Genomic DNA, 24903 nt, shown 5'->3' on the forward strand with positions numbered 1-24903 from the left:
GCTCCATGAATATGGAAACAGGATATATTTTGAATAAAAAAGAAACTGTCTTAAATAAAAAAAAAAAAGGAAGAGGGGTGATAGTATGGAGTAGTGGCTATGAGCTCAGACTCAAGAGTCAAGTAGACTTAGGTTGAATCCTGGTCTATTTGTATTTATCACCAATATGCTTTTAGGCAGATAACTTCATCTCACTGAGCCCCAATTTTCTCATATGTCAAATGTTGATAATGTTAGGAACTACTTTATACATTGTTGTAAAGATTTAATGAGGGGAATGAATGTAAAAGGGCTTGGCATGGAATGCATGCACAATCAGTGTTAGTCATGGTGCAGTGGCAAGAATATTGAACTGTAATTCAGGAAAAGAGGTTTTAGTCTTCTGCTATATCACTAATTTGAAATATGATGTTCAGCAAATCCCTTCCATTTCTGCTTCTTTTAAGTTTTTCATATGTCAAAATAGCTACATGAATTAGACAAATAAGAGCTTGTCTAGCTCTAAAACTAACCATCTTTGAGTATCTTATTATATTCTTAAGCATCACTACCTAGGCCAAATTTCTAGAATCCAACAGATCAGTAACCACAGAATCAAATGAGGAACTTGATGCAAGTTAACAATTAATCCATCTCATAAAGATGTGGTATGTAAACACACACGCACGCACACATACACACACACACACACACACACACATTATTCAGCCACGAGAATGAATGAAATCCTGACATTTGTGACAATACAAATGGACCTAGAAGGCATTATGATAAATGAAATAAGTGATAGAAAGACAAATACTGTATGATCTCAAATATATAGAATCTTAACAAGCCAAAATCATAGAAACAGAGTAGAATTGTGATTACCAATGGTTAGAAAGCAGGGGAAATGGTAAGCTGTTGATAAGAGTATAGCCTTCCATTTAGAAGATATAATAAATTTGGGGGATCTAATGCGGAGCATTGCAATTATAGTTAACTATAGAATATACTTGAAAGTTGCTATGCGAGTAGACCTTAAATGTTCTCACCACAAAAAAAGAAATGATAATTATATGATGCAATGTAGGTGTTAGTTATCACTGTGGTTGTAATCATGTTTCAATATATGTGTGTCAAATTAGCAAGTTGTATACCTAAACTTATACAATGTTATATGTCAAATATGTCTCAATAAATCTGAAAATTTTCAATTGATCCATTTTCTGTTTAACTTCTCATATTTATTTTAGTGCTACTACCTAAGTTCCACGTGAACCCCAGAAGTATATACTATCTTGTGTAATTTATTGAATAGTAACCACATTTGGATTGTGTTAGACATCTACAATATAAAGGTACAGGGAATACTATTTTAGAGAGAGAAGGAGAACCTTACTTGAGGTGCAAAAGGCAAGAATGAAGAAAAAGCATGCTCTGTGAAGGGGGAAAAAAGCCCTACCATCACAATCTCTGTTTAAGTTTCCATTTGCCCCGAGGTTATTTTCTTTTCAAGTTTGAAGGAGTTGTTTTTTGTCTGGGCAAATTTGTGCTGAATAAACATTCTTCTCTCCAGAGAAGGGCCCTGTGTCAAGTGGCATTGAGAAGAAATTGCTCTGCCTTTATGCTCAAGCTTTCCCAAAGTTCATGCATTGCTCAAAACTCAAATATTAGTGGAAATAAATATGGAATCTAGAGGAAAGAACACCTCTGGGCAACTTTACAGCAGCTCTGACCATTCACCACCCTGAAGACACATCCACTGAATTGCAAGGCAAGATATAGGCTCTGAGACAGATGCCCAGAGCAGTTGCTAGAGGAGCCCTAAGCTGTGCAGGGGCAATGGCCAAGTAGGTCCTTCAGCATTTCCCTGGGAATTTAGCATCTGAGTGTTAAAGGATCACTTATTTATTTGAAGAACTTAAAATTTTAATTTCTATGATTAATAAAGTCAAATTCTTGCAATGCCTTTAAATGATGTCAGGAATATTTTTAATACAACCAGAATGTGTTTTTTTAAAGAAAGAAATTTAATCCTATGAGCATTTTATCTCCTATCTGTTTGATTCTCTGTGGTTCTCCATAATTTTATCTTTCAAATGCACACATGAGAAACATGAGCCATCACCATCAGTAATAGTGACTTACTAAAGGAAATTATTTTTTATGAGGGGTAGGAAGGTATGGGAGATACATATCAAAATATCTGAAGGTATGGGAGATACATATCAAAACCACCAATGGTTTGAAAACAAATACCCAGATGATTTTGGGAATCACTGGATTTATTTTTTTTTTTACCTAAATCCATCACTGCCTTTCTATTATAGCTGAAACACCTAGACAATACATATTCTCCCTGGATGTTAATAAACAAAAGATATATGTCAGTCTTCCCACTCTTGTTTTAAATAAGGCACAGAATATTAGAGTTTTGGCAGAGAAAATATTTACAAAAATTAATTGTTATAGTGCTCAGTTGATGGAGGTAATAACAGGCCGAAATTAAAATCAGACTTGAGTTTTAATGGGCATTAATGCATTTTTTTAAATTTAAAATATGCCTGGGTTCTCTTTGCTAAAGTCAATAAGAAGTCAAGGAATTACTCATAATAATGATGGTGGGATCTTGAGGAAAATAACTTTGTTTACATTAGCCTCTGCTGAAGGCCACCCTGTTTTTTGGCCAACACTGTTGTGAAGACAGTTCAGGGAAGGGACCTGGGGTTTAATATGTGTCTGCTGTTTAAACCCCTACTAAGGAGTAAAGCCTTTAATTTCACATTTAGAGACAATCCTTCAAAAGCCATTAGCCTTAAGAGAGAAGGTACAGATGTCTTGCTTATACTAAGGTTTAAATTGCAGAGACTTCTTTGTAGCAAGTTTTGATTAGGGAGACACAGCTCTGGGTGTCTAAAAGCAGGCAGGAGAAGAAACTTCTTCAAAGTAGGATATTCATAAAAGGGAAACTTAAGGCAAAGGAGACACATTATACCCAACACTGGTCCTGTTTGAACTTACAGGTTTAGAGGATTAAAAATGAAATTAAATAATCATTTTTATTGTGTAGTTTTTCCTGTATGCTCATCTAATTTCAAGGACTTTCAGCCTAGTGATCTTAGAAATAAAATACTTGTAATATATGTGACTTGAGATTCACTAAGTGGCCGTAAAATGTGTGCATCATAATTCAGAATTAGGAAGTCTATATAGTTAATTCAGAAAGATATATTTCTTTTAAAAGGTTAAAGTTTGTATGATGTTTCCAGAGATCAGCAATTTCTGGATTCATTCTGTGTTCAATTTATGAAATCTTGAAAGTAGTCAACTACTTTGACTAGGCTTAGCTAATCTCCCTTCATGATTACAGGAAATCTTTAGTGATGTTAACAAGATTCCTGGCCCTTCCTAGATCTAATTTGCTTAGTTAGGATCTCAATTTTGTTTCCCACATAAAGACTGTTCCCAAGTCTTTTCCCCCAAGATTCTCAATAAGTTTCCTGGAGGGAAATTGTTTTTAACCATGGGTGATTTTGCTCCACAGTGGGCATTTTACAATGTCTGGAAACAAATTTGGTTATCACAACTTGGGGAAGATGCTACTGCATTTAGTGAGTAAAGGCCAGGGATGCTGCTAAAAATTTTACAATGCATAAGACAGTCACATGCAACAGAGAACTACCTTCAAATGAAAGTTTAATAGTGTTGAGAAATCCTGCTTTATGAAATCTTTCTTTTCCTGAAGGTATACCTGCAGTCTTGGCTAGGGCAGCTCAAAACTTGTTTATTCACACATGATACAACATAAATACAAATAATTATAAGATAATATTTTAGGGACAAGCTAGGAAGATGGCGTAGGAGGACGCTGGGCTCACCGAGCGTCCTGCTGATCACTTAGATTCCACCTACACCTGCCTAAATAACCCAGAAAACCACCAGAGGATTAGCAGAACGGAGTCTCCCCGGAGCCAAGTGCAGACGAGAGGCCCACGGAAGAGGGTAGGAAGGGCGTCGAGGCAGTGCGCACTCCACAGACTGGCGGGAGGGAGCCGGGGCGGAGGGGCGGCGTGCCGGCCAAGCAGAGCCCCCGAGTCTGGCTTGCAAAAGCAGAGGGGCCGGTGGGAGGGAGTGTGTTCCCAGAGCAAGCGCGACTTAGCCTCTGGGAGGTCATAAGTTAACAGCTCTGCTCAGAAAGCGGGAAGGCTGGAGGACAAAGGGAGGGAGAGCTGCTGAGCCCCTGGACGACAGAGCTCAGTTTGGTGGGGAACAAAGGCGCTTGCCAGCGCCATCTCCCCCGCCCATCCCCCAGCCAAAATCCCAAAGGGAACCAGTTCCTGCCAGGGAATTTGCTTGCTTGGCGCAAACACCCAACTCAGTGCTTCTGCAGAGCCAAACCTCCGGCAGCGGATCTGACTCCCTCCTGCTGCCACAAGGCCCCTTCTGAAGTGGATCACCAAAGGAGAAGCGAGCTAAGCCTGCCCCACCTGCCCCCGTGCACTTTGCCTACCCACCCCAGCTAATACGCCAGATCCCCAGCACCACAAGCCTGACAGTGTGCAAGTAGCCCAGACGGGCCATGCCACCCCACAGTGAATCCCGCCCCTAGGAGAGGGGAAGAGAAGGCACACACCAGTCTGATGGTGGCCCCAGCGGTGGGCTGGGGGCAGACATCAGGTCTGACTGCGGCCCCGCCCACCAACTCCAGTTATACACCACAGCACAGGGGAAGTGCCCTGCAGGTCCTCACCACTCCAGGGACTATCCAAAATGACCAAACGGAAGAATTCTCCTCAGAAGAATCAGCTAATGAGCTGATCAAAAAGGATTTAAATAATAAAACAGAAAGTGAATTTAGAATAATAGTCATAAAATTAATCTCTGGGCTTGAAAACAGTATAGAGGACAGCAGAGAATCTCTTGCTACAGAGATCAAGGGACTAAGGAACAGTCACGAGGAGCTGAAAAGCGCTTTAAACGAAATGCAAAACAAAATGGAAACGACTACAGCTCGGATTGAAGAGGCACAGGAGAGCATAGGTGAACTAGAAGATAAAGTTATGGAAAAAGAGGATGCTGAGAGAGAGATTAAAAAAATCCAGGAGTATGAGGGGAAAATTAGAGAACTAAGTGATACACTAAAAAAAAAAATAATAATATACGCATAATTGGTATCCCAGAGGAGGAAGAGAGAGGGAAAGGTGATGAAGGGGTACTTGAAGAAATAATAGCTGAGAACTTCCCTGAACTGGGGAAGGAAAAAGGCATTGAAATCCAAGAGGCACAGAGAACTCCCTTCAGACATAACTTGAATCGATCTTCTGCACGACATATCACAGTGAAACTGGCAAAATACAAGGATAAAGAGAAAATTCTGAAAGCAGCAAGGAATAAACGTGCCCTCACATATAAAGGGAGACCAATAAGACTCGTGACTGATCTCTCTTTTGAAACTTGGCAGGCCAGAAAGGATTGGTACGATATTTTCAGTGTGTTAGACAGAAAAAATATGCAGCCGAGAATCCTTTACCCAGCAAGTCTGTCATTTAGAATAGAAGGAGAGATAAAGCTCTTCCCAAACAAGCAAAAACTGAAGGAATTTGTCACCACTAAACCAGCCCAACAAGAGATCCTAAGGGGGATCCTGTGAGACAAAGTCCCAGAGACATCACTACAAGCATAAAACATACAGACATCACAATGACTCTAAACCCGTATCTTTCTATAATAACACTGAATGTAACTGGACTAAATGCGCCAACCAAAAGACATAGGGTATCAGAATGGATAAAAAAACAAAACCCATCTCTTTGCTGTCTACAAAAGACTCATTTTAGATCTGAGGACACCTTTAGATTGAGAGTGAGGGCATGGAGAACTATTTATCATGCTACTGGAAGCCAAAAGAAAGCTGGAGTAGCCATACTTATATCAGACAAACTAGACTTTAAATTAAAGGCTGTAACAAGAGATGAAGAAGGACATTATATAATAATTACAGGGTCTATCCATCAGGAAGAGCTAACAGTTATAAATGTCTATGCGCCGAATACGGGAGCCCCCAAATATATAAAACAATTACTCATAACCATAAGCAACCTTATTGAGAAGAATGTGGTAATTGCAGGGGACTTTAACACCCCACTTACAGAAATGGATAGATTATCTAGACACACGGTCAATAAAGAAACAAGGGCCCTGAATGAGACATTGGATCAGATGGACTTGACAGATATATTTAGAACTCTGCATCCCAAAGCAACAGAGTATACTTTCTTCTCGAGTGCACATGGATCATTCTCCAAGATAGATCATATACTGGGTCACAAAACAGCCCTTCATAAGTATACAGGAATTGAAATTATACCATGCATACTTTCAGACCACAATGCTATGAAGCTTGAAATCAACCACAGGAAAAAGTCTGGAAAACCTCCAAAAGCATGGAGGTTAAAGAACACCCTACTAATGAATGAGTGGGTCAACCAGGCAATTAGAGAAGAAATGAAAAAATATATGGAAACAAACGAAAATGAAAATACAACAATCCAAACGCTTTGGGACGCAGTGAAGGCAGTCCTGAGAGGAAAATACATTGCAATCCAGGCCTATCTCAAGAAACAAGACAAATCCCAAATACAAAATCTAACAGCACACCTAAAGGAACTAGAAGCAGAACAGCAAAGGCAGCCTAAACCCAGCAGAAGAAGAGAAATGATAAAGATCAGAGCAGAAATAAACAATATAGAATCTAAAAAAACTGTAGAGCAGATCAACGAAACCAAGAGTTGGTTTTTTGAAAAAATAAACAAAATTGACAAACCTCTAGCCAGGCTTCTCAAAAAGAAAAGGGAGATGACCCAAGATGATAAAATCATGAATGAAAATGGAATTATTACAACCAATCCCTCAGAGATACAAACAATTATCAGGGAATACTATGAAAAATTATATGCCATCAAATTGGACAACCTGGAAGAAATGGACAAAATCCTAAACACCCACACTCTTCCAAAACTCAATCAGGAGGAAATAGAAAGCTTGAACAGACCCATAGCCAGTGAAGAAATTGAATCGGTTATCAAAAATATCCCAACAAATAAGAGTCCAGGACCAGATGGCTTCCCAGGGGAGTTCTACCAGACGTTTAAAGCAGAAATAATACCTATCCTTCTCAAGCTATTCCAAGAAATAGAAACGGAAGGAAAACTTCCAGACTCATTCTATGAAGCCAGGATTACTTTGATTCCTAAACCAGACAGAGATCCAGTAAAAAAAGAGAACTACACGCCAATATCCCTGATGAATATGGATGCAAAAATTCTCAATAAGATACTAGCAAATCGAATTCAACAGCATATAAAAAGAATTATTCACCATGATCAAGTGGGATTCATTCTTGGGATGCAGGGCTGGTTCAACATTCGCAAATCAATCAACGTGATACATCACATTAACAGAAAAAATAGAGAAGAACCATGTGATCCTGTCAATCAATGCAGAAAAGGCCTTTGACAAAATGCAGCACCCTTTCTTAATAAAAACCCTTGAGAAAGTCGGGATAGAAGGAACATACTTAAAGATCATAAAAGCCATTTATGAAAAGCCCACAGCTAACATCATCCTCAACGGGGAAAAACTGAGAGCTTTTTCCCTGAGATCAGGAACACGACAGGGATGCCCACTCTCACCGCTGTTGTTTAACATAGTGCTGGAAGTTCTAGCATCAGCAATCAGACAACAAAAGGAAATCAAAGGCATCAAAATTGGCAAAGATGAAGTCAAGCTTTCGCTCTTTGCAGATGACATGATATTATACATGGAAAATCCAATAGACTCCACCAAAAGTCTGCTAGAACTGATACATGAATTCAGCAAAGTTGTAGGATACAAAATCAATGTACAGAAATCAGTTGCATTCTTATACACTAACAATGAAGCAACAGAAAGACAAAGAAACTGATACCATTCACAATTGCACCAAGAAGCATAAAATACCTAGGAATCAATCTAACCAAAGATGTAATAGATCTGTATGCTGAAAACTATAGAAAGCTTATGAAGGTAATTGAAGAAGATATAAAGAAATGGAAAGACATTCCCTGCTCATGGATTGGAAAAATAAATATTGTCAAAATGTCAATACTACCCAAAGCTATCTACACATTCAATGCAATCCCAATCAAAATTGCACCGGCATTCTTCTCGAAACTAGAACAAGCCATCCTAAAATTCATATGGAACCACAAAAGGCCCCGAATAGCCAAAGGAATTTTGAAGAAGAAGACCAAAGCAGGAGGCATCACAATCCCAGACTTTAGCCTCTACTACAAAGCTGTCATCATCAAGACAGCATGGTATTGGCACAAAAACAGACACATAGACCAATGGAATAGAATAGAAACCCCAGAACTAGACCCACAAACGTATGGCCAACTCATCTTTGACAAAGCAGGAAAGAACATCCAATGGAATAAAGACAGTCTCTTTAACAAATGGTGCTGGGAGAACTGGACAGCAACATGCAGAAGGTTGAAACTAGACCACTTTCTCACACCATTCACAAAAATAAACTCAAAATGGATAAAGGACCTGAATGTGAGACAGGAAGCCATCAAAACCTTAGAGGAGAAAGCAGGAAAAGACCTCTCTGACCTCAGCCGTAGCAATCTCTTGCTCGACACATCCCCAAAGGCAAGGGAATTAAAAGCAAAAGTGAATTACTGGGATCTTATGAAGATAAAAAGCTTCTGCACAGCAAAGGAAACAACCAACAAAACTAAAAGGCAACCAACAGAATGGGAAAAGATATTTGCAAATGACATATCAGACAAAGGGCTAGTATCCAAAATCTATAAAGAGCTCACCAAACTCCACACCCGAAAAACACATAACCTGGTGAAGAAATGGGCAGAAAACATGAAAAGACACTTCTCTAAGAAGACATCCGGATGGCCAATAGGCACATGAAAAGATGTTCCACGTGGCTTCTTATCAGGGAAATACAAATCAAAACCACACTCAGATATCACCTCACCCCAGAGTGGCCAAAATGAACAAATCAGGAGACTATAGATGCTGTAGAGGATGTGGAGAAACGGGAACCCTCTTGCACTGTTGGTGGGAATGCAAACTGGTGCAGCCGCTCTGGAAACGAGTGTGGAGGTTCCTCAGAAAATTAAAAATAGACCTATCCTATGACCCAGCAATAGCACTGCTAGGAATTTATTCAAGGGATACAGGAGTACTGATGCATAGGGGCACTTGTACCCCAATGTTCATAGCAGCACTCTCAACAATAGCCAAATTATGGAAAGAGCCTAAATGTCCATCAACTGATGAATGGATAAAGAAATTGTGGTTTATATACACAATGGAATACTACGTGGCAATGAGAAAAAATGAAATATGGCCTTTTGTAGCAACGTGGATGGAACTGGAGAGTGTGATGCTAAGTGAAATAGGCCATACAGAAAGACAGATACCATATGGTTTCACTCTTATGTGGATCCTGAGAAACTTAACAGAAACCCATGGGGGAAGGGAAGGAAAAAAAAAAAAGAGGTTAGAGTGGGAGAGAGCCAAAACATAAGAGACTGTTAAAAACTGAGAACAAACTGAAGGTTGATGGGGGGTGGGAGGGAGGGGAGGGTGGCTGATGGGTATTGAGGAGGGCACCTTTTGGGATGAGCACTGGGTGTTGTATGGAAACCAATTTGACAATAAATTTCATATATTAAAAAAAAAGATAATATTATAAAAAAGTATATGCCAACAAAGAAGATAACCTAGAAAAAATGGATAAATCCTCAAAAAAAATATGATCTTCCAAAACTTAATCAGAAATTAACAGAAAATTTGAAAAGACCAGTTACTATTAATGAAATTGAATCAGTGATAAAAAATCCCAACAAACAAAACCCAGGATGGGATGGCTTCACAGGTGAATTCCATTAAGCATTTAAACAGTTACCTCCTGTTTTTCTCAAACTCTTCCAAAATATAGAAGAGGAAGGAAATTTTCCAAATTCATTCTGAGTCTGGCACTACCCTGATACCAAAACCAGAAAAAGGCAATATGAAAAAAGAAAACTACAGGCTTATATCTCTGATGAACATAAATGAAAAAATCCTCAACAAAATATTAGCCAACAAAATTACACAATACATTAAAAAAGATTTTTCACCATGATGCAGTGAGATTTATTCCAGGCATGCAAGAGTGGTTCAATATTCACAAATTGGTCAATGTGATACATCACATTAACAAGAGGAAGGAGAAAAAACATATGATCATCTCAACAGATGCAGAAAAAGCCTCTGACAAAGTGCAGTGCCATTTATGATAAAAACTCAACAAAGTTGGTTTAGAGCATACATAGTTCAACATGACAAAGACTGTATATGAAAAATTAACAGCTAACATTACACTCAATGGCAATAAACTGAATGCTTTCCCTGTATGATCAGGAACAGAAGAAGTATGTCTGCTCGCACGACTTTTATTCAACACAGTACTGGAAGTCCTAGCTATAGCAATCAGAAAAGAAAAATAAATAAAAGACATCTGCATTGGTAAGGAAGAAGTAAAATTCTCACTATTTTCAGATGAAAAAATACCATATATAGAAAACTCTAAAGATTCCAAAAAAAAAAAAAGAAAACCTGTTAGAACTAACACATGAATTTGGTAAAGTTTCAGGATACAAAATTAATGTACAGAAATCTGTTATATTCCTATACACTAATAATGAAGTAGCAGAAAGAGAAATTAAGGAAACAATCCAATTAATGCACCAAAAATAACAAAATACTTAGGAATGAACTTAACCAAGGAGATGAAAGAATTGTGCTCTCAAAAGTGTAAGACAATCATGAAAGAAATTGAACATTACACAAATAAATGGAAAGATATACCATTCTTATGGATTGGAGAATTAATATTGTTAAAATGTCCATATTACCCAAAGTAATCTGCAGATTCAATTCAATCCCTATCAAAATAGCAAAAGCATTTTTCACATAACCAGGGCAAATAATCTAAAATTTGTATGGAACCACAAAAGACTCTGTATAGTCAAAGCAATCTTGAAAAAGAAGAACAATGCTGGACCCTGAATAGTCAAAGCAATCTTCAGAAGGAAGAATAATGCTGGAAGTATCATAATCCAAGAATTCAAGATATACTTCAAAGCTAAAGTAATCAAAACAATATGGTACTTAAACAAAAATAGAAACATATATTAATGGAACAGAATGGGTGCCCAAAAAATATACCCACACTAATGGTACATTAATGAATGACAGATTCATCTATGACAAAAGAGGCAAGAATATACAATTGGGGAAAGACAGTTTTTTCAATAAATGGTGTTGGGAAAATTGGACAGCTACATGGCAAAGAATAAAATTGGACCACTTTCTTATATCATTCACAAAAATAAACTGAATTTGGATTAAAGAACTAAATGTAAGGCCTGAAACCATATAAAACTCCTAAAATAAAATATAGGCAATAATCTCTTGGAAATCAGCCCTAGCAACATATTTATGGGTATGTCTCCTCAGGCAAGGAAAACAAAACAAAGAAAAAGAAAAAGCTTTTTTCACAGCAAAAGAAATCATCAACAAAACAAAAAGGAAACCTAATAAGTGGGAGAAGGTATTTGCAAATGACGTATCCAATAAGCAGTTAATATGCAAAATATATAAAGAACTTAAAGAACTCAATACACACACACACACACACACACACACAACAAACTGTATGAATAAAAAGTGTGCAGAGGACCTGAATAAACATTTTTCTAAAGAAGACTTAGAGATGGCCAAGAGACACATGAAAAGATACTCAGCATCACCAATCATCAGGTAAATGCAAATCAAAACCACAATATCACCTCACATCAGTCAGAATGGCTAGTATCAAAAAGAAAAGAAATAACAAATATTGATGAGGGTATAGAGAAAAGGAAACCCTTGTACACTGTTGGTGGGAATGTAAATTGGTGAAACCAGTGGAAAACAGTATGAAGTTTTCTCAAAAAATTAAACATAGAAATACCATGTGATCTAATAATCCCATTATTGGGTATTTACCAAAAGAAAACAAAAACACTGATTTGAAAAGTTACATGCATCCCTATGTTTATTACAGCATTGTTTGTAATAGCAAAGATATGGATGCACCCCAAGCATCCATTGATAGATGAATGGATAAAGAAAATGGAATATTACTTATTCATAAAAAGAATGAGATCTTGCCATTTGTTACAACATGGATGAACCTAGAAAGTATTATGCTAAGTGAAATAAGTCAAAGAAAGACAGAAACCATATAAGTTACTCATGTGGAATCTAAAAACCAAAATATACAAACAGACTGTTAAAGAGAACAAACTAGTGATTGCCAGAGTGGAGGGGGTGAGGAATGGATGAAATAGATAAAGGAAATTAAAAAAAAAAAACAAAAAACAAAACAAAACTTGTCCATTAAGCCTCTTTCCTGGGACTTTGATTCTTGATCACGGTGACACAAGGACAAAGAACAAGACACAACACAATACAAAACAGTTAAAAGGAAACATAAAACCAATTATAGTAAATTCAATTTGTTGATGAGATCAAGAAGAAAGTGCCTTGTATTTCTTTTTGCCTGTTCAGCTAGACCCAACCTGTTTCCTTTTCTATCTCTAAACTTAGTTCCTCAGACATCATGTCCATCATTGAGGCGTCCTTCTGATAAATTCTTTTTTTGCTTAAATTTGCAAAAATTTGTTCTTGTTCACTGTTTTTTGTTTGTTTGTTTGTTTTTGAGAGAGTCAGAGACAGAGTGATTAGTGAGAGGGCAGAGAGAAGGAAAGAGAGAAAAATCCCAAGCTGGCTCCTCCCTGCCAGTGCAGAGCCAAACACAGAGCTTGAGCCCATGAAACTGTGAGACCATGACCTGAGCGGAAACCAAAAGTCAGATGCTTAACCGACTGAGCCACCCAGGCACCCTTGTTTCTGTTCATTGTAACCTAAGAGCCCTGTGGAAAGTACCTGTCTTTAGAGAACGAATATCATAGAAAACTTAACTTTGAGATTGTGTTTATTTGTTCCACAGTGTCAGACACTATCTTAATTGCTGGGTTATTTGAGTTATGATACTTGTCTTCCAGGAGCTTAAAAATCTAGTCAGGGAGACCAGACATACCCACATAAAGTGAGGTTTAATTTGTATTCAAAGAAGCGTATGTTTGCTATGAACCAAATAAGGGGTTCAAAGAAATAGTAAATGCTTTGCAATTTCATTTTCAGCCTAACCAGAGTAAAAATTAGCTTGGGCTTTTTTTTAGGGGAGGTTTTCTGGACAATGCATGACTGGCTTTTGGAGGATAGATAGGACTTGGGATGACACAAAACAAAGTTCTTAGAGAATCATTGTGGGCATGGTGAAATCAGACAGAAGCCACTTGAGATTTCTGTGTTACAAGTCAGACAGAAGCTGCTTGACTTTTGAAAAGTTATTTGTAAAATGTAATATAAAATGCCTTAGAACAGTGCTTAGCACACAGTAGATGCTAAATAAATGATAACTATGGTAGCTATTATTATTTGTTTTCAAGCTCAGGGAAACTGTTTAAGCCAAGATGCAGAGTTGGAAATTAATGCAATGTGTTAAGGGACAAATAATGAAAGTAACTTGACCTAGGAGTGATAAAATAGAAGTGTGGGTAACAAGGCAGGAAGGTTTTTTAAAGGTTATTTTGAGGCTTTCTTTATGTTCCCAGCTGACAGTTTCAGATTTTATCCTCTTGTAAATACAGGAGGCATTGGTAGACTTTCAGTGGCTAAATGTTGTGATGAAAATAGTGATTTTGGAATGTGATTTCAGTGTTGTTGGTGTGTTGAATGGATTTGAAGGGATCCATTTCATTAACCTTAACATTCACATTCCGCAATGGCTTCATTCATAGAAATTAATGAATTACTTTATGACCCAAGTGTGCTCATACATTTAGTGTCCTTTGTGTATAGCTGTCCTACTCCTTCCCATGTAGTTCTCTGGCAAGTCTAGTTAAATAGACAAATTAACAACTTAAGAGGACGTCATCGTATGACAGTGTGTCATAACAGTATGTAATAGGCAATATGGTCAAATTGATTTATTCAAACAATTCTACTTATTTCTTATACTATGTTCATGGATATTGATCAGTCATTTCAGTCAGGTAGAAAAAACCTTTAACTATAATAGGAAACAGAAAGCCAAATTGGGCATTCTCCTCAGGAAATTCAGTTATTGTCAAACACATAAGACCTAGCTTTAGGAAGAAGCAGTCAGGAACAGTAATAGTTTCACTAGTATATTAAGACTACTATCATGATAGACTCGGTAGAGCAATTATATTTAAGGATAATTAAGCAGAAGCAGCTACAAAGGAAAATGCAGGGGAGAAATTGTAGACTGAAACATTAGTACTAAACTGCATTGCTTGCTCTCATTCTTTCAATCAAAACATGAAGCTTGAGCAGCAAATTCAAAGACTAGAACAGACCCCAAATTAGTCCCTATAGAGGTCCAGGATAAGTTTTCTAATAAAAATGTAAATCTTCACTCTGTTGTTCAGGGGCCCTGGTACTGACAGCTCTCCCATTCATTTCTCAAATAGTAACTGTGAATTTCAGATGAAATTTTTAAAAAGAAGAAAGAAATGAGTTTGTCTTTCCATGGCAGCATGTGCTCTAGCTAATCTGCAAATGCTATATAATTACACTGGGTGCTGATAGATTTGTCTCTGGGCTGGTGGTCAGGATCCAGATGAACTGCTACAGTTGCTGTTTTATCATCACAAATGTCCTGCACATCTTGGCAATTACCATGCCTATACATGATATTGGAATTTAATGAGGCTCCACACCCATATATAACACTGGGATGTGTTAGGGTAAGCGTAAATTCATCCCCTTTTATTTATGGGTTTAGGGGGAAAATGTATGTGTGTGGAATGTCCTACAGGAATCAGGTCTCTGTCGGCCATTTGAAACAAAGCCATTCCCATGGATCTAGGAAACTTAGCTTAGTGTGTAGTCAAAGAGGCTAAAACCATTGGTTCAGTATTGAGCACTTGTACCTGTCTCCTGCCTACAACTTTTATCTTTCTGGCAGTTCTGCAAATGGGGGCTTTTGGTCACAAGGGGGCACCAAATGAGATAATGTAACCCTCATTTAGCTTCATCTCTAAATTGGCCATATTGTAACTATCTTCTTTACTTTACAAGGTCATTGTGTAGACAACATGAACTAATGTATCTGAAAGCACTTTGAAAATTATGAACTGCCTATAAATGTAGACAATTAATATTATCATTTCTGTTAATAAATATCACTTCAGTAATTGGCATGTAACAATAATGAAATCAGGGTAAATGTATCCATAATCTATGGCAAGAGGTGAGGATGAAGAACAACAATGACTCCAAATTCATATCCTGATAAAAATTGGACAAGATATGTATCTTTGAGCATGAAATACAATACTTACAGTTGCTTCCCACCAATCACGTTCCAATTAATTCATTTGGAGGCAAGATATAGTTGAAAATAACACTAAGAAGAATTTCTAATAGGCTAAATGTCTATAATCTGGATGTGTAAGGCAAATTGAGAATAATTATACACAGAAATCAAAATTATTTTTATAAATAAAATGAAAGTGGCTAGATTTTATTTAATTTTAGTTTTTTTCATGTTTTGAATACCCAGTATATGCATGTTGTTCAAAATGTAGGAAAAGCATATAGTCAAAATTAAATTTTCCTCTGACTGTCTTTACCCCCCTCCACCATTCTTCAGCCACCCAATTCCTTTCTTCAGAGGATATCACTGTTAATCATTTTTACATGTATCCATTCAGAAATATTACATACTTAAACACATATGTGAATACACATGGGCACATACAAACACACATAGTTTTATTTTTATACGCAGGATAGTATGCTATGCACACTGTTGAAAAGTTTATCTTGGAGATCTTTTTATAACAGATGTACAGATTTACCTAATTATTTTAAATAGCTGCATCATATCAGTATATGAAAGCACCATATTTTTTAACTACTGTCCTACTGATGGATATTATGGTTGTTTCTAATATTTTGCTCTTACAAAGAGTAACAAAGAACAATGAAATCAAATGTCTTTTATGACTGGATTTTAAGTTCAAATATTTAAATTTTGTTTAAAGTATATCCTTTAAGTTCCAAATAATATTGAAATACCAGATTATTGGGGAGCCTGGATGGGTTAGTCAGTTGAGAATCTAACTCTTGATTTAAGCTCAGGTCATGATCCCAGAGTCATGGGATTGAGCCCCATGTCAGGCTCCACACTGAACACGGAGCCTGCTTAAGGTTCTCTCTCCTTGTGCCCATCTCCCCCACTCAGGCTTTCTCTCTCTATCTCTCTCTCTCTCTCTCTCATAAATAAAAAAATAATAAACAAATATCAGATTATTAAGGGTAACTGAAATATTTAGGTAATGAAAACTATACATATTATATTTGTATGTTTGTCTACATTATGCCCAAATCAGCTCATCACAAGTGCACTCCTTAATCCCCATCACCTTAACTGATTCCCTCACCCACCTCCCCTCTAGTAACCATCAGTTTGTTCTCTATAGTTAAGAGTCTGTTTCTTGATTTGCTTCCCTGTTTCTTTTTTTCTCCTTGGTTCGTTTTGTTTTTTTTTAAACTACACCTATGAGTGAAATAATGTGGTATTTGTCTTTCTGTGGCTGACTTATTTTGCTTAGCATAATACTCTCTAGCTCCATCAATGCCATTGCAAATGGCAAGATTTCATTATTTTTTATGGCTGAGTAATTGTCCATTGTGTGCGCATGCGTGTGTGTGTATACATACATGTGTATATACACGTATATATACATGTATATATGTGTGTGTGTATACATGTATATATATGTATATGTGTGTGTGTGTGTGTGTGTACATATATATATGTATATACATATCACCTCTTCTGTATCCATTCATCAGTTGGACACTTGGGCTGTTTCCATAATGTGGCTCTTACAGATAATGCTGCAAAAATATTCAGGTATGTATATATCCCTTTGAATTAGTATTTTTCCTTTTTTTTGTAAATATCTAGTAGTGCATTGCTAGATAATAAGGTAGTTCTTTTTAAAATTTATTTATTTATTTAAGTAATCTCTACACCCAACATGGGGTTCGAACCCACAAACCTGAGATCAAGAGTCACATGCTCTCCTGACTGAACCAGCTGGGTGCCCAAGGTACTTCTACTTTTAACTTTTTCAGGAACCTCCATACTGTTTTCCAGAATGGCTACACCAGTTTACATTCCCACCAACAGTGCCAGGAATGTTCTCCTTTCTCCACAACCTCTCCAGCACCTGTTGTTTCTTGTATTATTGATTTTAACCATTCTGACAGGGGTGGAGTGATATCTCAGTGTGGTTTTCATTTGCATTTCCCTAATTATCAGTGATGTTGAGCATCCTTCATGTGTCTGTTGGTCATCATGTCTTAGGAAAAATACCTATTCATTCTGCCCATTTATTTAAATTGGATTATTCATTTTATGTGTGGTTAATTTAAGTTCTTTATAGATTTTGGATACTAACCTGTTATCAGATATGTCATTTGCAAATACCTTCTCCCATTCTGTAGGTTGCTTTTTAGTTTCTTTGATTATTTCCTTCACTGGGAAGTTTTTTTTTTTCTTTAAGTCCCAATACTTACTTTATTTATTTATTTATTTATTTATTTATTTATTTATTTATATTTTCTTAATGTTTATTTTTGAGAGAGATAGGGAGAGTGTGAGTGTGTGTGTATGTGTGTGTGTGTTGTGTGTGTGTGTGTGTGTGTGTGTGTGCATGAGTGGGGAGGGGCAGAGAGAGAGGGAGACAGAATTGGAAGCAGACTTCACTCTGTCAACACAAAGCCCACCATGGGGCTTGAATCCACAAACTGAGATCATGACCTGAACTGAAATCGGAGGCTTAACCAACTGAGCTACCCATGTACCCCCCCAATAGTTTATTTTTACTTTTGTTTCCCTTGCCTCAGGAGACAGATCTAGAAAGAAGTTGCTATGGCTGATGTTAAAGAGCTTACTGCCTTTGTTCTCCTCTAGGATTTTGATGTTTTCAGTTCTCACATTTAGGTTTTTAAACCATTTTGGATTTATATTTGTGTATGGTATAGGTCGTCCAGTCTCATCCCTTGCATGCTGCTATCCAGTTTTCCCAGCACCATATGTTGAACAGACTGTCTTTTTCCCATTGGATATTTTTTCCTGCTTTGTCAAAGATTAGTTGACCATATAGTTGTGGGTTAATTTCTGGGTATTCTTGTCTGTTCTATTGATCTATGTGTCTATTTTTGTGCCAAGTTAGAAAAGTACATTTGATTCTATTAGGACAAGATGTGTTGTAGTCCATCAATAAAAATTTGTTGGAAAAATAAGAACAATTCACTAAAATTTTCCCATTTCAAGCAGTTTGGATATCAGAAAGATGAAGCTGGTGTAATGTAAAGCTCCTTTCTCAGTGAATTTCTAAGTGCACTTTGTTATCAACCACTATTTTGGAAATCTGACCAAATTGATATGTTTTCCTAACCTTACCTGTCATGTGATCAACTTTTGTTTCTTCTTCTCTTCTAAATGAGATGAACTTCCCTTATGTCAATAGGGAATTCCATTGCCAGTCAATTAATGATGGCTTAATGCTTATCTCTTATATGCCCAGCTCTATTCTGTCTCTTGTGAATTACAAAGACATATAAACCATTTCCCTTTAATAGGTAAGAGTTTAGTTGGACAGTTGAAGCAAGTCATAAATATGGAAGCAGTTAAAAGGAATTCAGGATATAAATAATAGCTTGATATAAGCTTTGTCATAAACCATTTTGTATTTGTGTTCCAAGTTCTCTCATTTCTTTCTTCTAGGTGCCCTTCAAATTTGCCTTTTTAAAAATTTCCCTAGATTCCACCACTGATGACTCTTCATCCTCCCTACTACTGTGTTATTACTGCATCCTCTTAGCTGTTTTTGTCTCCTCTAACCCATCCTATATAGGAAGTCAATCATCTTTAGATAACACTTACCTTGAGTCTTTTGTTGCTGTTCCACGAATTTTCAATGGTCTTGTAGTCTACTACATCATGTCCAAATTCCTCTGCATGTTTCTCATGATCCTCCAGAATTGAGCTCTAATTATTCTACATCATGAACAACTTGCTCTTCACTGTACCCCACCCAGCTCCTTCTCACCAGATCATTTTCCTCTAGTCACATTATGCTTGCTAAGTTCTACCTCTCTTCCTTGGTTTGTGTTAATCTTTCCTGAATTTCTTCTTCCTTACTCTCTACATTTCCAAATCTTTTCCATTCCTTAAGGTCTACATGGAAACCCATTTCCTTCATAAAACTTTCCCCAACTCTGCCAGCTAATTTTGGTCTCTCCCTTCTCCATTCCTTTACCACAGTTTTATGGCTCAAATGATACAATCTGTCATTAGGTGGTAGTCATTGTTCTATTATTCCTTTCTTTTGGTGTGCTAATTCTGTTTGATAGTCCTAGATTATAAATTGAGGTTAAATATAAAGGCTTTAATTCCTTCTTCCTTAACATTTGGCACAAGACTAGTGGACAAAAGTTAATCAGTATTTTTATTCATTATCCTAATGAAGGTACCGGTGTTTTATTATATTGTTTCAGAGGCTGAGTGAAGAATGGGGCATGATTCAGAGGTCTATTAGAAATGTCTATTAGGGTTGTATTTCATTAAGGATATTTAACAACACAAAGTACAAATGAAGATTTAATGTTTATCTGATTATATATTTAAAATATATGTTTATTTACTTACAAGCTTATAAAAAGCACTCAAAATAGTCCATTTGTTTGATCTTGTTTGAAAGTGTAGCTGTTGAAATGACCTATTTACAGTGAATCAATGGTGCTCTAAATGTGCTGGGAAATGGATATTGTATGGATAGAGTAACAACTCAAGTATGAACGCTGTCTAATAAGTGTTTACACACCATCAAGTCTACAAACATTAAATATCATTCACAATAGGATCTTTCTTATCCTGCAATTTATCTCAATTTTTCCATTACCTTCTTTCATTTTCTCTTCTAGCTTTACTCACAGACAAGCCTCCCAAGCCATTGTTCCCCATGGAGAATCAGCCAAGTGTTATAGATGTCCAGCTGGGTAAGTCCCCTTCTGGGAATAATAGATCCTAAACTTGCTCTCTGTTAACAGATGGGGAAAATTACATGAACCAGGAAAGGTTTATTGCCACTGTTATTACATGCAAATCAATTTGTGTCTGCTCATTTATAACCCTGGAATTCAGTTTAATAGTTTAAGGAAATGAGTTTGAATTGCATCAAGGAATTGTAATACTAATTGGTTCCACTAGGTATTAAATGTGCTATAGGACAGAGCTTTTTAACTCTGTGATTGATTGATTCATAGGTGTCATGCATTGGGAACCAGTACAAAAAACTTTTCATGCTTGTTAGCCAAAAATTTTCATTTAGAGAACATTAACTCTTGGATAATAGCACTTTTTAAAATAAAAGAGCCCCTCAGTACAACTTGTAAAATGATTTGATAATATTATTTCCAATAGTACACTACAGGGCTATTTAAAACTTATTTTTAGGTTGAGATCCTGAGGATTTATGAATATCTGGTGTTGGTAAAAGTAACCAGTTGATTTATTGGTGCTAATATTTTACTGCAGTCTCAAATAAAGACACAAGGTGTTGAGCCTTATATTTGAGTCCTCTACCAGTAAGCCTTATATTTCAAGAACTGTGAACTTGAGACTCAGAGGCCTATTAGTATCTCTTCATACCATGGCCTTTACTCTAAACCATGTACTTTAACATTTGTGAGCTTTCATCCACCTAGGGTTTAATTCTATTGCTTCAGTTCTAAGTAAGGCAACTGAGTAAATATACTGGAAGTGTATTGGGTTTATTTCGATAATATGATTTATTGAAACCTGTGAATGTAGTGGTACCTACCAATTATATAACCAGGGAAGATAAATTAGTCACAATTTCATCCACTTTGTAATGTTTTTTACTCAATTTTTGATCTTTCCGATTCAATTTGGATTATTAGAGGCTTATTTATATCTTGAGAATAGGTGAGAAAAAAATTATATTCCTAAGAACTTGTTCATTTTTCTAAAAATAATTACAGCACATTGTAGTTAATGCAGCATACCACTAGGAGTACCAAAATTAAGTATTTTAAAACAAACAAAAACATGAAAAAAGAAAAGAAATATGTTATTAAGAATGGATTGTAGAAATAGTAGTGAATATTTTGTAGATAATATTGAAGTATTAGAATATGGTTCTCCCCCCACCACTTGTATTATTTTGAAGAATCATTACATTTTGTTAAAGCCAAATCTAGATGGACTGACACACACCCTCAGTAATTTTTGCTTATATCTTTCCATCAATACTGGGATAAAAATACCTCAAGTTGTACTCTGTGGTTTGCCAGGAGTTACATGAAGCCATAGGTTAGCCTTATATCATAAGTTTTCATGAAGATTTAAGTGGATAATGCCTTTTATATGAAAACATATATATTATAGAGTAGAAATAAAAATTCCAACAACTATTTCAAATTTTGTCTTTGTGGCCCATGAGTGGATACTTCATTTTCTTCTGCTATTAGTCGAGCTTTAACAAAAAATGTTAGATGAGTACTTTTCTTAAGCAAGGAGAGAGACCATTGTAAGGAGTACATTTCATTGAGATTCACCGGGTACAGAATTTGTATGTGCTATTTAGGACATCTCTAAGATACGTGCTTGGTATAAATGCATATTCCAACATAGGTATATATGCCAATATAACCCACCACCAACACAACCCTGTAAAATTACTAAAGTAATCTGTTTTCAATAGTTGAAAGGCTGAACATTTCAGGTTTTAATTTGTGACACAACTTGGAGACAACTTTATTGACAGAAAGATGGAGACCTGCCCATTTTTCATCCCAGAAAGGCTGCTTCTCTGAAATGCTAAAGCAACCATGTAATTCATGGAAAGGAAAACAAAATCAGTTAAACCATATCTTTGTCATTTCAAAAAGCACATAACTAGTTAATTTTAAGTGATTTTAACTTTCCATATATTTATTTAGCACCATTTATTCACAACTGGAAGTTATTTTGTAAGTTACTCTTATGCCTCAATAGCAAAGTGATGTTAAGAGTACTTACTCCTTAGTGTCAGTGGGAGCTCTGCAGTCAGAATCTTTAGAAATCCCAGGTGTAGAAAAGAGAGAAAGATAATTGGGTTGATTGGACATCCCTCTCTATATCTGGAAAATTTTCAGATTTCAGTAAGATCATGAAAACTTTTGGAAATAATTTTACTTTATTTTTTTAAGTTTATCAAACAAATTAAGCTTTAGACATCCTCAAATTAGAATTAAAACTAGAACTACAAAAGAATACAACAATCCAATTCAAACAGCCTAGCACATTACCAAGTTTAGGTTTCCCCAATCTCAGTCAGTACCTAACATCTGAGACAACATTCTATTAGATTAAAGTTCACCATAGACTTTTTGTTACTCTTACCATTTAAACATGTTATCATCCCCCTTCCCTTGAATCTAAGATGGCATTAGGGATATGCTTGATCAAAAGAGTATGATAAAAATGATATTCTGGGAGTTTGGAGGCTGGGTCAAAAGAAACCTTGAAGCTTCTCTTCAGGGCCTGGTCTTCTCTGAAACTACCATGCTATGAAAAGCTCAAGCCACATGGAGAGGCCCTAGAAGATGGGGCATCATTTGAAGAAAGAGAGGCCAGTGAACATAGAGGCTGATAAATGAAGAAGCCATATTGAAAGTGGATCCTGTAGCCCCAACTACCCTGGCTTATGCCATGTAGTTCAGGGAGAAACCATTAAGGTAAACTGTTCTGATGTTTCTAACCCAAAAAGTTATGAGCAAATAAAACAGTTGTTATGCTACAGTAAATTAGGTAGTTTGTTAAACAACAGTAGATACCTAGAACATACATTAATTTTCTCTAAAGAATTGTAAGTTCCATTTTCCCCATAGACAAGAGTCCCATGCAGGCATTTTATACAAAATGAGACATATTGAGGGAAATGCTTAAGTGCCAGCTTCAGGATAGTTTTAGAAAACATAGTCATGAATTATCATTTATGTGTTTCTTTGAGAATTACACTCAGTTTTCAGTTCTACATATCTGTAAAGGCAATCCAGTAAATGGAATTTTTCAGTAGAAATGAATACTTCTTTTGTTCATGGGTTGGCATCAGTACAGATATTTTGTTGTGTCTCTAGAGGAAAATAAACATCTAAACTTTCTCTTTTCTATAGAGTAATCCATTAGTCATCCACAATGTTATAGAAATTTACACACTTTTTGCTAACATAGTGATGACAGTTTGGTTGTTATTAAATTTTATTCACATTGTAATGCTGAAAGAAGATTAATCTTAACCAAATAGCCATACATTTTGAGATGATAAACACATTTTTAACAAAATAATATGAAAACTAGTGCTCTCACAAAGCAAACCTATTCTGCTAAAGCAGACTGTGGTAATGTATGAAATATAAAGACAAAAGCAATATACAAAACACACAAAAAAATTCAATTTTGTCCTATCATCTCCCATTTATTTTCTTACTGTGAAGGTAAATTTAGCTTTAAATTTGATAAATAAACCTTTACTATACCAGCGCTAATTCTTTTTTTTTGGCAGTTGAAAAGAAATATATTTTCATTTTTTCTAAGAAAAAATAACAGTGCATTAAATGATATTAATTCATATTACATTTTAATACCAAAGTATTGAAACATCATTGCAAAATGTGCCCTACTTGAAACGCTAGGTAAACCATTCTTTAGGCACTGCTTATTTTTTTAGAACCCGAATGCATGCTTTACAAATTGTAACAGACTCCTAAAACCTTTGGAAAAGCCATGAATAAATGCGGATGAAAAGATTTGAGATCTGACATCTAATTGCAATTGAAGGTAAACTTGGAAATATAACCTGTTCTTCTCATTGATGATCACTTTTTTTTTTTGGAAATTTCCTAAGACTTAAAATAACCCAGTGTCATGCAGAAAATACATATAAACACTGTTTAGTTTATCTTTTTGTGTCAAAGAGTCAAAAAGGAGGTTTGGGGGCCTAAAGTATATCAGAAAAACTCAGACCCATGGAACAGTTCAAACTAATTGAATAAGTCAGATGTTTCAAAAGGCCGGATAGTCATTTTTAGATGAATCTGATCCAGTATGAAAGATTCTCTTTATTTCTCTTCTATTGTCATTCAGAATTTATTTTATTTTTATAAGCTATTCAAATTCATATTTCATGGCTGTGTTATGTGCTACTGGATCAAACTTTCTTTGTGTATAAAGGAGTGTTAATCTTCATCAGAAATCGATTTCACCAGCATATCAGTTTCTACTGAAAATTGTATTAGGTCCCCAAAGAGACCACTGTAAAAGGCTCTACAAGAGTATAAAGCAAAATATATTAGTTAATGCAATACGCAGGACTACAAGGCAAAAATGAGTAACTAATTGAACCCTTAAAACAGGAAATTAGCTGTTCAACCAAATCTATCTTTTTAAAACTTTATTTAAATAGAAACAGTTTTTGAGCTCTTAACAGATGCCAAACACTATGTTAGATCCTGGGGATCTAGAGGTGAATAAAATAAGGTTCTTGGCCTTAAGGTATTTTCAGTCTAGTGGGAAAGACAGATGTGTATGCAGAATTACAATGCAATATGATAACTGTCAAACAGAGATGGGAAAAGGGAGAATGACTATTTTTG

The 24903-nt window shown here is 36.1% G+C and overlaps 1 protein-coding gene across 3 annotated transcripts in view; it reads left to right on the top strand.

Moving 5' to 3' along the window:
- Positions 1-24903, top strand: part of IL1RAPL2 (interleukin 1 receptor accessory protein like 2) — a 1211101-nt gene that overhangs the window by 894020 nt on the left and 292178 nt on the right. For all 3 annotated transcript variants that reach the window (XM_045051172.1, XM_045051173.1, XM_045051174.1), the window contains one exon: positions 20170-20244. In XM_045051172.1, the coding sequence (XP_044907107.1) occupies positions 20170-20244 (75 nt within the window). The remainder of the gene's footprint in view (positions 1-20169; positions 20245-24903) is intronic.

The sequence above is a fragment of the Felis catus genome, chromosome X, assembly GCF_018350175.1.
Source record: "Felis catus isolate Fca126 chromosome X, F.catus_Fca126_mat1.0, whole genome shotgun sequence".
NCBI classification, from domain to species: Eukaryota; Metazoa; Chordata; class Mammalia; order Carnivora; family Felidae; genus Felis; species Felis catus.